This window comes from Dipodomys ordii, unplaced genomic scaffold (assembly GCF_000151885.1).
Source record: "Dipodomys ordii isolate 6190 unplaced genomic scaffold, Dord_2.0 Scaffold10, whole genome shotgun sequence".
In the NCBI taxonomy this organism is placed as follows: Eukaryota; Metazoa; Chordata; class Mammalia; order Rodentia; family Heteromyidae; genus Dipodomys; species Dipodomys ordii.
In genome coordinates, this window is record NW_012267226.1 from 20,686,218 (window position 1) to 20,699,086 (window position 12,869).

The 12,869-nt window shown below is 53.5% G+C and overlaps 1 protein-coding gene across 3 annotated transcripts; it reads right to left on the minus strand.

The window, feature by feature from the left end:
- Positions 1-132: 132 nt before the first annotated feature.
- Positions 133-12,545, minus strand: Hyou1 (hypoxia up-regulated 1). Of its 3 annotated transcripts, none has more exons than XM_013009717.1 (27): positions 12,449-12,477; positions 12,115-12,191; positions 11,402-11,498; positions 11,114-11,207; positions 10,857-10,935; positions 10,573-10,727; positions 10,382-10,458; positions 9,891-10,072; positions 9,562-9,677; positions 7,344-7,536; positions 7,063-7,197; positions 6,875-6,957; positions 6,667-6,799; positions 6,300-6,487; positions 5,890-6,028; positions 4,914-4,974; positions 4,640-4,719; positions 4,097-4,282; positions 3,801-3,973; positions 3,618-3,705; positions 3,385-3,507; positions 2,742-2,875; positions 2,527-2,611; positions 2,143-2,383; positions 2,007-2,057; positions 1,669-1,719; positions 133-1,559 (listed from the first exon to the last, which is right to left on the minus strand). In XM_013009717.1, the coding sequence occupies exons 3-27, from the start codon at positions 11,490-11,492 to the stop codon at positions 1,498-1,500; spliced, it is 3,000 nt and encodes a 999-aa protein (XP_012865171.1). In that variant the 5' UTR covers positions 11,493-11,498; positions 12,115-12,191; positions 12,449-12,477; the 3' UTR covers positions 133-1,497. The 3 variants fall into 3 exon arrangements, with proteins under 3 accessions (XP_012865171.1, XP_012865172.1, XP_012865173.1); XM_013009718.1 differs by lacking the exon at positions 12,449-12,477 and adding an exon at positions 12,312-12,436; XM_013009719.1 differs by lacking the exon at positions 12,115-12,191 and having other exon boundaries at positions 12,449-12,545.
- Between the last annotated feature and the right edge of the window lie 324 nt (positions 12,546-12,869).

The window sequence follows — 12,869 nt, forward strand, 5'->3', positions numbered from 1 at the left end:
GCGCTGTAGCTCAAGTGGTAGAGCGCTCGCCTTGAGCTGAAGAGCTGAGGGACAGCGCCCAGGCCCAGAGTTCAAGCCCCACGACCGACAAAAAATAAATAAATAAATAAAAATAAAAATACAAAGCACAAAAACTGTAGAAAAGAATATTTTATTGAAAGTTTCTCAATTAACAATGGAGCAAAGTACAATTTGATTCAAACCTGTCCAACCAGCCTCACGCACTAATGAAGGGACTCAAAACTTACAGAAGTGAGGTGGTGGGACCTGAAGGTCCCTCTCTGCCAATGTGGCAAAAGAAAAAAAAAGGGGGGGAGGAGGAGTAGAAAGAAGGCAGAATGACACAACTGGGTTAGCTTTTGTCCCAGAGAGGGTGGCAGCCCTAGCTCTGCCACAGACGGAATACTGGAGGACAGGTTCCCTAGGCATTGGCATTGTGGGTAAAGAGCCAGCAGAGTCACACACAAGGCAGGCCAAACCTGACCCTCACCCTCTACCCACGGCCTGCCTCCGAATGAGGTGACAGTTTTACATTCACACATTGTCTCTCCATCCCCGTCTTGGGACAGGGGCTCACAGTAGAAAGCACATTTTGGTCAGCCCAGTGGGTAAGGGGTAAGAGAAAGGCTCTATTTGGGAGGGGCAGAAGGAAGAAGGGAAAAAGGTAGTTAGTTACAGAAACCTGGGGTACTGGGCAGATAAGGACTTTGAGTGCCTGCAGGCTACTGGCATCCCTGCTAAACACTCTACGTGTTTTCCAGGGCCCAACAATCACAGGGGAGGGCTGCAGTGCTTTGACATGTCTCAACTCTCTGGAGGGCAGTGACTGCTCCCCGTATATTCTGGCCACTAGGGGTCGCAACAGGCAGTGGGAATACAAGCCAGTCTGGGTGGGAGATGTCAGGCAAGAGACAGAAAACTGCCCTCCTGTACTAGGAAGCCAAGGGACCCAGTGGAAAGAGCCAGATAAGAACTGGGTGAAGGGTTAGGAAACAGAAGATCCTGGAGGGAAAAACATAGACAGACACTCAGAAACCAAAGGTGGTGACCAAGGCTTTGTAGACACGGGCCAAAATGGGACATTGATTTCATGGTGGAAGAGGAAAGAAGGGAAGGATGCCCAGAGAAGACTGAACACTCTCCTGTGTCCCTTGACGTCCTGCCCACTACTAGGTCCCCTCCACCTCTGGCAGCCATCCTCTCACTGACCCAGAGGCAAAGAATTAAGACATAATAGTGATTTTTTCCCCAAATGCAGGGCCAGATAGGTAGGGACCAAGAGGTGGAGGCCCGGAAACCAACAGTTCAGGTTTAACACAGAGCTATTCCAGAAGATGGTGAGCAGCCTCCCTCCTGCCCCAGGTGAGAGAGAAGTTACTTTAGCCCTGTGGGCAGGACCAACCCCTGCCCACACCCCAATGTGTAATAAATAGAGGTGGTAGAAGGGGCTGGAGACAAGTGGGGGATGAGTGGGGGTTGGGGAGGAGGAGATGAGGGTTATAGTTCATCATTCTTCAAAGGCCTCTTCTGTCCTGAAGGCTGTTCCTTCTGTTCAGATTCTGTTAGGAAAATGGGGGAAGGGGAGGCAGTGAGACCAAACAGTTCTCTGCAGGGATTATTCTCTCCGTCCCACCAGGCTGCCCAGCACAGACGCAGCCCCACCCTCACCTGCTCCAGGGCCTCCCAACTCCAGAGGCTCAGTGTCTGTTGGCTCAGAGCCTGTGTTTTGGAAGGAATAAGAGGGAGAAGTTAATGGAGGGCTTGTCAATAGCCAGCTAGTAAATATTTTAGAATGTGCAGCCCACATTTGGTCTCTTGCTTATTTTTTTTAGTTGTTTTTTAAGAGGCCAAGGTCTGGGGATGTGGCTCCAGCAGATTTCTTGTTGAGCACGTTCAAGGCCCTGTGTTACATCCCCAGCACCACAAAAGACCATCTAGACATGACAGACTGCCAACCCCAGGCCAGTGCAATGTCTCTGTCCCAACAACCAGTTTCCCCAACTCACGAGTCTCTACTTTCTTAGGTTCTGAAATGGGCTTTGCTTCTTCAGTCTGGCCTGGAGGGAAACCAGAAGTAAGCTGCAGGAGAAGGAGGCTTTCTCCCGTCCCGCTGGGACGAGGAGCCAGGCGCTCTGCCCTCACCTGCTGGGGGGATGACCTTCTCGTCCTGGTCACTGGCACTGGCATTGACGGGAGGTTCTGTCCGGGTGCCATTCTTGTCCTTGGGCCGTGGCCGGGGTTTGGCAAACTTGGCTTTATTGAGCAGATACTGTACCTCCCGATCTAGGGCCATCATCTTGGCCTCGATGTCTTTTGAGAGCAACACAGGCTTCTCAGTGGCAGGAAGCTTGGCTTGCTCAGCAGTAGTTGTGTTCTTCCAGGCCTGTGGATGAGGCCAGGATCACTCAGGGGTAGCCAGGGAGAGAAGATGTCTGCCCCAGGGAAATCATCCCAGCCTCTGGCTGAGGACTGTAACTCATCCTGCCACCCTTGGTACCTCCAGCACTACATTCACACAATGATTACCCAGGTCTCATTGATGACTTTCTCCAATGTCGTCATCTCCACCTCAGTGAAGATCTGGTCCATCTCTGGAATGAGCCGGGCGCCCCTGGATGCCAGACAGGAGACAATCAGCTCAGGGGGCAGAAAAGACTGGGGTGGGGGAATGTGAGGTTGACAGGACTTAGAGCTGTGGCCTTGGTAGGGACTAGGGAAGAAAGGGTGCAGAGGCTACTCACTTGAGGAACATGCTGGAATGGTTGAGGAGATTGTCCAGGGCAGACAGCCGTTCAGGCCATTTCTTGCGCTCTTCCACCCGAAAGAACAGACCTTGGCATAGCTTCTTCAGCTCAGTCAACTTCTCCTTCAACATCTGAGGGACAGCAGGAGTAGGGAGAGGAGTTGAAAGGATGGCAAAAGCCCTAGAAAAGTCCTGCATCCTGATTTTGTTTTTGTACTGGAGTTTGGACACAGGATCTTGTGCTTGCTAGGCAAGGTCTCCACCACTGACACACGCCTCTAGCCCCCTTGCATCTTTTTTTCTTTTTTTTTGTTGGTTGTGGGGCTCGAACTCTGGGCCTGAGCACTGTCCCTCAGCTCTTCAGCTCAAGGCAAACATTCTACCACTTGAGCCACAGCATCACTTCCAGTTTTCTGGTGGTTTATTGGAGGTAAGAGTCTCATAGACTTTCCTGCCTGGGCTGCCTTTGAACTGTGTTCCTCAGATCTCAGCCCCTGAGTAGCTAGGATTACACGTGTGAGCCACCGGCGCCCAGCTCTTGCATTTTTCTTTATGGCCTCATACCTCAGGCCCTCCTCTTTCTGACCCTGAGAAAGGAAGGCAAAAGCTTCCATCCCATCATATCCTGGGCACCTCCTCACCACAGTGGTGGCCTCAAAGCCCTCGTCCTCCAACCAGGCGGACACGGTACTGAGTTTCTGAGAGATCTCCTCACGCTGTTCCTCAGTGGACACTTCCTGGTACTCAGGCTGGTACAGCTTGTCCTAGGAGGGGACAAATGCATGCATGCCGTGAGCCCAAGGGCAAGGCTCAGAGAGAGATGCCCCCTATCCAACTTCCAGGAGGCCAGGGGCATGGTCCCCAACCTGCCAACCTGGGTTTCAAAGATGAAAGCTTCCAAACTGTTAGCAGCTTTCTCTCGTTCCTGCTTCTCTAGGTCTCGGAAGGTCAAGTCTTCAAGTCTGTGGGCAAAGGTGAGGCAGACGTGAGGGAGAGGGTGGGTTGGAACTCAACTCCTACAGACTTAATTCAACACATACACACACACACCACTTACTTCTGCACAGAACGAGCCAGCTCCTCCTCTGGCAAGTCAGGCAGGTCCAAAACCACCAGCTCTACACCGATCTCCTCTACCATTTTCTGCTTCCGGGCAGGCTTCTGCTTCTTTTCTTCCTCAGGGGCTGTAGGAGCACCCTCAGGCCCTGCCTCCCCCTTCTCGTTGGGCTTCTGGGTGGGAAGAGTTGAGGATGTCAGAAAAAGCTTTGCCTTTCCTTCTTCAAAGGCCAAGGAACAAAGATGGCTTCTATCTGGTCCCTTAATCCCAGTTTCCACAGGCCTTTCTCCGCTCACCTGGGCCTCATCTTTGTGCCCGGTTTCCTTTTCAGTGGGCTTTTCTCCCTCAGGAGTTGCATCTCCCTTTGGCTCCGTAGGTGGGGGCTGAGAGGTATCCTCTGCGGGGACTTCAGCTTCTTCCTTGAGCTCTGCCTGCTCCCCGGGCTCGTCCTTGCTCCCCTCACCAGGGGTCTCCTCTTCTTCCTAGGAGACAGTGCCGAGGACTCACAACAGTGTCACCAGCAGAACCTGGAGGCCTGGCTTTGGCTATGCAAGTTACTCTGCTTAGAAGAGATCACCTCTCAGGACACTGCTGGGTGCAGAGGACAACTAGAGGACCCCAGGGGCTGTCTGGACTATAGCAGTCTAAGTGGATGAAGGGATTGTCTGGGAAATGGGCCTTGGGCTCTGAAGTTTAGGAATGGCTTCTGTGTTCAGAGGAGAATGATGAGGGCATGGCTAACCGGGCATAGGCTGAAGTTAAGGGCCATCAACTCCCAGACAGCTTGGATGCCCACCAGACTTCTTGCCTTGGTTATAGCTACCTGCTCCAGTGCTTACCTGGACAGCATCAGTACCATTCTCCTTTGAGTCTGGTGTGGTACTACCTCCAAACAGGCTGGAAATGGTGTTGCCGAGTTCTAGGGAGAAGGAAGCATACAGACTCACGGGGGATCAAGCAGTGAGTCAACTTCCTGACCAAGGCAATGGCCCATCCACCTTGTCAAATTTCTCTCTCCACAGATGCGCGTGTGCGCACACGCAAGCAAACACACACACACACACACACACACACACACACACACACACACAGAGGCATACATGCTCATCTTACTGGTTAGAGTAGATTCCTCTTCTGGACTGTCCTCCACTAGGGTCTCAAAGACAGACTCAACCTGAAAATAGGTTCACATTGAAGAGCTGCACATGCTAAGCCATGCATCACCACAAACCCTACAGGTGCACAGTGGTCTGCAGCTGTATGGTACTCTCACCTGGCTTTCTTTTTTTTTTTTTTTTTTGGTCGTGGAGCTTGAACTCTGGGCCTGGGCGCTGTCCCTCAGCTCTTCAGCTCAAGGCGAGCGCTCTACCACTTGAGCTACAGCGCCACTTCCGGTTTTCTGGTGGTTTATTGGAGATAGGAGTCTCACGGTCTCTCCTGCCCGGGCTGGCTTTGAACCGCGATCCTCAGATCTCAGCCTCCTGAGTAGCTAGGATTACAGGCGTGAGCCACCAGCGCCCGGCTTCACCTGGCTTTCCTTAGAGCTCCCAGATGGTCAGCCAACCCTTTCAATTAAGAGCCCTGATTCCTCCATGTCTCCCCCCAGCAACAGTACGGGACACCAGTTCCCAGTGTGTGTACCAAAAGACAACCCAGAATTGTTCTTCAAAAATGGGTTTCTTGGGCTGGGAAGGTGACTCAGTGGTAGAGTGCTTGCCTTGCATGCATGAGGCCCTGGGTTCGCAGAAAAAGCCGGAAGTGGCTCTGTAGCTCAAGTGGTAGAGTGTTAGCCTTGAGCTGAAGAGCTGAGCGACAACATCCAGGCCCAGAGTTCAGACTCCATGATCGACAAAAAATAAAAGGATTGTGTGTGTGTGAGAGAGAGGATATTTCTCAGCCATTCTAACAGGTTCCTCTTAAGCAAGTTTTAATGCCTACATATGGGCCATGAGAAGGTTCATGCCAGACTCCTGGTCAGCTCTATTTAGATCCAATTCCAAAAGCCACTGTGTTTATCATGTGGAATCTGCCCTGGGAAAGCCAGCAGGGTGCTGGTCCCTACTCGGCACAGGGACCCTCGTGCCCTCACCCTGTCTAGACTGAGCACGCCACTCTCATCCAGGTTGAAGTGGGCTTTGATGCCCTTGGACTCGTAGTCAGGATATTTCTTGAAGCTTTCACCCACGCCCTTTAGCTTCACCGTGGTCAGATTCTGGGAACCAAATACCCTAGGTGGAAGGGAAAGAAGAGTTTGAGGAGAACACGTGCTCATCTCCAATCCCAAACAGCATCCTGGCATAAGAAGCCAGGGGCCCTACCTAAGGACACACTGAGGACAAAGAACTCTGGCTGACGCCTATAAACTGACCCTCACCCTACAGCCTATTTCCTATTTCAGTCCCGCAGGCTCCATAGCCCCCTCCCACAAATCCTCAAGTCATCTGGTAGCCACTCCCCCCCACCTCCCAGGAGTTCCCATTCTGTCCCCCCGCCCCTCACCGAAGATCCTCAGGCCCCAGGAAGCCCAGGTCACCATAGTTGATGTGGAAGTTGAAATCATGGCTGTAGCGGTTAAAGGTGATGACTTTGCGTTGAGGGTAGGGCCCCATGCGGGAAAAGAGCACGCGTTTGTTGTGCTTCAGGCTGTGAACCCCAGGCTCCTCCTCCACCTCCCTTGTGAACTCCACCTACACAGCCAGCAAAGAAGAGGCACACTGAGGAGCCACAGCGGGTTCTGGAGTGGGATGGGACAGCAGGGATCTCTTGTGGCAGAAAGACCAAGGGGACAGGCTCCAATGGACAGAAAGTGAGATCCCACTGATAGAAGCAAAGGGAGCTTGTGAGATCATCAGGCAAGCGTACTCACCAGGATGGGGTAGACCACGGCATCCCGGACAACAAACGGCTTCACCTTGAAGGCTTTGCTGAGTGCAGCGGCTTGGTACACAGCCCCCATGGCGGCTGCTTCATCAGCATTGATGTTCTTCCCCAGCTCCTCCCTGTGAGAGTCCCAAGCTTCAGCACCATCCACCCGGCCTGAAGAGCTAGGTCCCATGCCCAGCTGCTATACTCACTTCCTCACAGCCTTCAGCAGCACCTCTTGAACCTTGGGGACCCGAGTGGCCCCACCCACCAGGATCACTTGCTCGATCTCATCCTGCAGAAGGAAGGTGGTGAGGTGAGGTACAAGCAGGGCATGTTCTTCAACACTGACCCTTTCTTACCAACTGCCTCCGGGCACCCCTGCCCGCCATGCTCTCACCAAGCTCATCTCAGCACTCTGGAGGGCATGCTGGACAGGCCCAGGCACCCGCTCAAACAAGTCTGCACACAGCTCCTCAAACTCCACTCGAGTCACTTTTGCCTTGAAGTCCACATCATCCATCAGGCCCTCGATCTAAGGGAGGAGGACGAGGGTCAGGAGGGGGTTGCCCAGATAGGCCCTGCTGACTGAACCCAAAGAAACAGGACTGTGGGAGGGTGTCAGGATCTTCCACCCTCTGGGTAGAACAAGCTTGCCCACTACCAGCTTCATGTGGGTACCTGGGCCATATGGTCGGCGTTGGCACTCAGGACGGTTTTGAGCCTATTGGCTTCCCGCAGCAGCTTGGCCATGGCTCGAGGGTTCTCCCGCACATCCTTAGCTCTCTGACCCTTGCGCTGTTCATTGAAAAGCCCAGCCAGGTGCTCCCGCAACCGAAGCTCCATCTCCAGGCCTCCAAGTGTACGATCAAATCTGTTCAGGACAGGGAACGGGGAAAGGGTGAGGACACAGGGTCCATCCACTGGCCCAGGAGCCTCTCATGGCATCTTGCCATTGTTTCAGAAACCCTGTAACCCCAAACGTGAAAACCCACTCTATGCCCAACTCTTCACCCCACACTGGATACCCCCAGTAGCAGTTCATCCACCCACCCACTCAACAGTATTTACTACACATTATTTGTTTCTCAGAATACAAATGTGCAGAAGGGATTAGGAGTGGCAGGGCCCCTTCCATCAAGAACCTTATAATCTAACAGTTGAATAACCTAGTAAATGTAAATTAATAACCTTGTGTTTTGGGCTGGGAATGTGGCTTAGTGGTAGAGTGCGTGCCTAGCATGCATGAATCCCTGGGTTCAATTCCTCAGTACCACATAAGCAGAAAAAAGCTGGAAGTGGCACTGTGGCTCAAGGAATAGAGTGCTAGCCTTGAGCAAAAGAAGCTCAGGGACAATGCCCAGGCCCGGGGGAGGTGGGGAGGGGGGAACCTGTTCATAAAGGAGTATTAGACAAGGCTAGCTGAACTCAACAGGGAGGTTTGCACTACTTAGGGATGCCTGGGAAAGCTTCCCTGTAGAACTGATGTCAGAACTGAAATCTTCACAGGAGCTAGGGCTAAGTGAAGAGAAGGAAAGATGTTTTGGACAGAGAGAACTGTCTGTAGAGACCTTGAGGTAGGAGAGACAATGGCAGGCTCCAAATGAGGACAGATGTGCTGGGGTGCAGAGCTTAATTAGAGTTGGCTGTGGGAGGCAAGGCTGAAGTATAGGAAAAGCTAGAAACAGGTTAGAATCAGATTTGCTTTGTTTATTTAAGTGCTGAGGACCAAACCTAATATGTCATGAACACTACACAAGTGCTCTATTACCTCACCGCTACCCCAGGTCCTAGATCAGCATTCTATTTTATTTTTTTTGCCAGTCATGGGGCCTGAACTCTGGGCCTGGGCGCTGTCCCTCAGCTCTTCAGCTCAAGGCTAGCGCTCTACCACTGGAGCCACAGCACCACTTCCAGCTTTTTCTGCTTATGTGGTGCTGAGGAATCGAACCCAGGGCCTCATGCATGCAAGGCAAGCACTCTACCACTGAGCCACCTTCCCAGCCTCTAGATCAGATTTTAAAGAGAACCCCTTCCCTGCAATATGCAGGAAGAACTGAAAGGGGAAGTCAGTAGAAACAGCACATCTTTTTAAACTCTGTAGGCACTAGCAGCTTGGTCTAGGGTAACACTGGTAAAGATAGAAAAGATTAAAAAAAGAAGAGTCTAAGAAAATGTGATAGGGGCTGGGAAAGGTGGCTCAGTAGTAGAGCGCTTGCCTTGCATGCATGAGGCCCTGGGTTCAATTCCTTAGCACCACATAAGCAAAAAGAAAAAAGCCAGAAGTGGCGCTGTGGCTCAAGTGGTAGAGCGCTAGCCTTGAGCTGAAGAGCTGAAGGATAGTGCCCAGGCCCAGAGTTCAGGCCCCATGACCAGACCCAAAAACAAAAAAAAAAAAAGAAAGAAAGAAAATGGTGATAAACTGGATGTGATAAAATGGATAAAGCCAAAAGTGACCGAAGGCTCATGTATTTCTTTAGAATAAGTTTTAAGAAGTTCCCTGTAGGACTGGGAAGATGGCTCAGTGGTAGAGTGCTTACCTTGCATTCATGAGGCCCTGGGTTCAATTCCACAGCACCACATAAGCAGAAAAAGCCAGAAATGGCGCTATGGCTCAAGCTATAGAAGGCTAGCCTTGAACTGAAGAGCTGAGGGACAGCGCCCAGGCCCAGAGTTCAGGCCCCATGACCGACAACAACAACAAGAACAAAAAAGTTCTAACTGTCCTCCTCCCTTCTCTCCTGCTTTCCCTGACTCTTTGCAAGTGGTCCTTTATGGTGACTGATCCTTTGCTCAGGGGAGCCATTCTCACAGATAGCAGGGAGGCAGCTGTCCTCCAGGAAGACCCCTCTAACCTTAAGGGTCTTAATACGAAGCCCTCCTCCCAACATCCACTTACCCCACTCCCCGGATCTGCAGCTGTGGTTGCATTCCAGCATCCTTAGTTTTCACTGTTTGATAGGTCACGATGGTACACACGGTGCTGCCGGAGCCCATATCATAGAACATGATGTTCTGTGGAGACACCAAACGCACTGTCACAGAACCCACCTGCCTGCATTCAAGGGGCCACCAACTCTCATCATAAAACCAAGTAGCTCTATTAGGGGTCACAGGAGGCTGCTGCCACATTTTGTCAAAGGTTAGCTATGCAAAGGAGATGCAAACAAAACAGGGGGCCTCTATCCTCAGACTCAGCACCCAGTATGTCTGACCTTCTTGGCTTACCTGTGCAGTGGTGTTGATGTCTTTCCGGCGGAAGACACCATAGCTGAGGGCAGTGGCAGTGTTGTCATTGATGAGCTGCAGCACTTTGAGGCCAGCCATTCGGGCAGCCTGCAGCACAGCCCTACGCTCAGCCTGGTTGAAGAAGGCTGGCACGGTGATCACTGCATCCTTGATAGGCTGCTCTACAAAGGACAACAAAATAGGGTCACACCAGTTCCAAACCTCGGACCAGGGTTTCCAGCCTCGCCACTACTGGCACTTGGGGACAAACAGTTCTGGTGTTTGGGGCTGCCCTGCACATTGCAGGATGCTCAGCAGCATTCTTGAGGTCTGCACACTAGAAACCAGGAACTTATCCCTGGCTGAGGTATGTAGTGACAACCAAGTATGTTTTCAAACATTGCTGAATGTTCCCTGATTGTACCCCCACTTGAGAGTCCCTGCATTAGATCTGGGAAGCCTGGCAGCTACAGCCCCTTCATGGCACTCACCTGCAAAGTCTTCAGCCAGGGAACGAGAATAGTTGAGAACCATGCCCAGCACCTCCTCGGGTGAGAACTGCAGCTGCCTGAGGGGAGGAGGAAGAGTTGAGACAAAGAAAGACAAACACGAAGGCAGGACAATCATGAACACACGGAAAACTGGGGAGGGCTGAGGCTGCATTTCCCACTGAACCACTCACGGGCTGATCTGGAAGCGCACAGTCTGCCTCTGTGGGTCAATGTTTAGTTCGTGCTCGGGGAAGCGAGTTCGATACAGGGCTACATGAGGGTTATCAGCCTGCTTCCCTAGGAGATGCTGGAAGTAACGCAGCGTAGCCTTTGGGTTCTTGATGGCCTAAGAGGAAGTGAAGAACAAGCAAGGTGGTAAGCTGGCCAACCTCAGCACCGCCTGCCTCTTATAGCACAGATGTAAGGGCATAGTCTCTTGAGTCCACCGACCTGGCAAACAGGACCGGTAACTCACCATGCCTGCTGCACTATCTCCAAAGAACCTTTCGTTTTCTTTCAGGGTCACCATGGCCGGGGTTTTCCTCCGAGATTCCCTGAGCAAAAGGAAAAATTAGGTCCAGGTGCTTACAGCAGGGTGTGACACCGGGCACCTCAAGACCCAACAATCAATCACTCAAATATCAATGTGTGTAGTGGGCATTACCAAGAAACAGCACTGCACCCCAACCCAGGTACCCTCATTGCCACCCTGACTCCTGGGGCTGCTCTCACTTGTTCAAGACGATCTCCATGGGCACTCCAGGTTTGACGATAGCCACTTTCATGGATTCACTGCCCAGGTCCACAGACATTACAGCCAATGTGTCTGAAGGGGAAACAGGATTGTCAATGAGACCCTTTTTCCCCACCTTCCCAAGAGGCATCTGACTTTCTGAGGAGAAAGATGGCAAAGACAAAGGTAAAAGTCTAGGTCTAGTAACTCTACAGACTTCGGACCAGGAGCCTCAAGCCCTCTCCCCACCCTTCATGTATTCTTTGACACCTCTGTTAGATACATACCGCTCAGTGCCAAGAGATCTGCCAAGAGGATAGCCATCAAGGCCCAACAGGCGAGCCTCCTTGGCCTCTGTCTTCTGACTGTTACTGCCATTGTACCCTTAGAAGAGGAAAATACAGGGTAAGTGAATGCTCCAAGGGAAAGACACTGAACCATATCCCACAAATAAGAAGCTGTAAGATTTCGTGCCTATTACATCCTCACTTAGCCAGAACAGCTTATATCAATCCCTCCCCTTCCTCCAGATAAGTTATGCCCATTCTAATCCTCCCCTGGAGTGTCTACAGAAGGACCCTGACAAGAGTACGGGTCCTAAGCTCGCTAAACAAGGAAGGTAACAGTACAGCGGGAGGAGGGCAGCGCCTTCCCTCCGCTGCACAGCCTTGTAACTGACCCACCACAGCCCTGTGCGCGCTGCCAGACCCCTGGCGCCGGGCACACGGACCCCTGCAAGGGCTCTGCTTGCCTCCCCACACCTGGAGCTCCGCCGGTGGCTGGGAGCACCAGGCTGGGCCTGGACAGGAACTGAGAGGTGATGACGTTGGGGTGGCGAAGACGTTATCAGGCCCGTCTCCCCGGCATCCCAGTGGCTGTCCCGCCCCCCTCCTCTTCCCCACCCCGCGCTCGGCCCCGCTGCCCACGCAGCCGCCGTGCGGGGAGCTGTAAGGTCACTCGCCCGACGGGATCGGGTACCCGGTGTTCACCTAAGTCTCACCTGACCGAGGCCGAGGCTCCCACTCCCGGAATCGGATCCGGGCCTACTCCTAGCGCGTGCGGGCGGCCGATCTCGAACTGCAGGAGCCAAACGCACCGGCGTCCGTGCGGCCCTCACTCCCGCAAACGACCCGCCCCCGGAGCTCGCACGCTTCGCCCTCCGCAGCGGCGGCCGGTCCGCCACTCCGCTCCCGCTACCTCTCAAGCCCCTGCTCCTGCGGTCCCCGCTCCGAGACCAACGCAGCGCCGACGTGCCCACGAGGCCAGCAGCGCTGCCCCGGCTCGCGCCCTTCACAACTCCCCTCGGTTTGCAAACTGTTACATTGGCCACCAACCTCTCCGCGGCGCCTCGCGCACCAGCCGGCCCCGGACGCGGCGCACGCTCATTGGCGCCTCCACCGTCCGGTCCTGCGCCGCGCGCCCGGCCCCGCCCCCTCGCCGCCCGGAGCGCGCTCTCATTGGTCCACGTCCTAGGCCCTCCCCGGCTTTGGCAGATGCCCCGCCCCTACGGCGACCTCAGGACCAGTCCACCAGTTGGAGGGGGACTCCATCACTGGTGCCGGCCGGGGATTGGGCCACGTCACAGGCCGGCGCGTTCCATTCCTTCCTCCCCCTGGGAGCCCGCGGGATCTTTCCGAGCCTCGGGGGTGCTGGAAGCGTCCCTCTGCCTAGGCCGTGGAGTGACCCTAGATGAGATCAAGCCGGGTGCACGGTCGATCCGGTGGCCAGGCGTGGGAATGAGCAGCATCCCCCTCC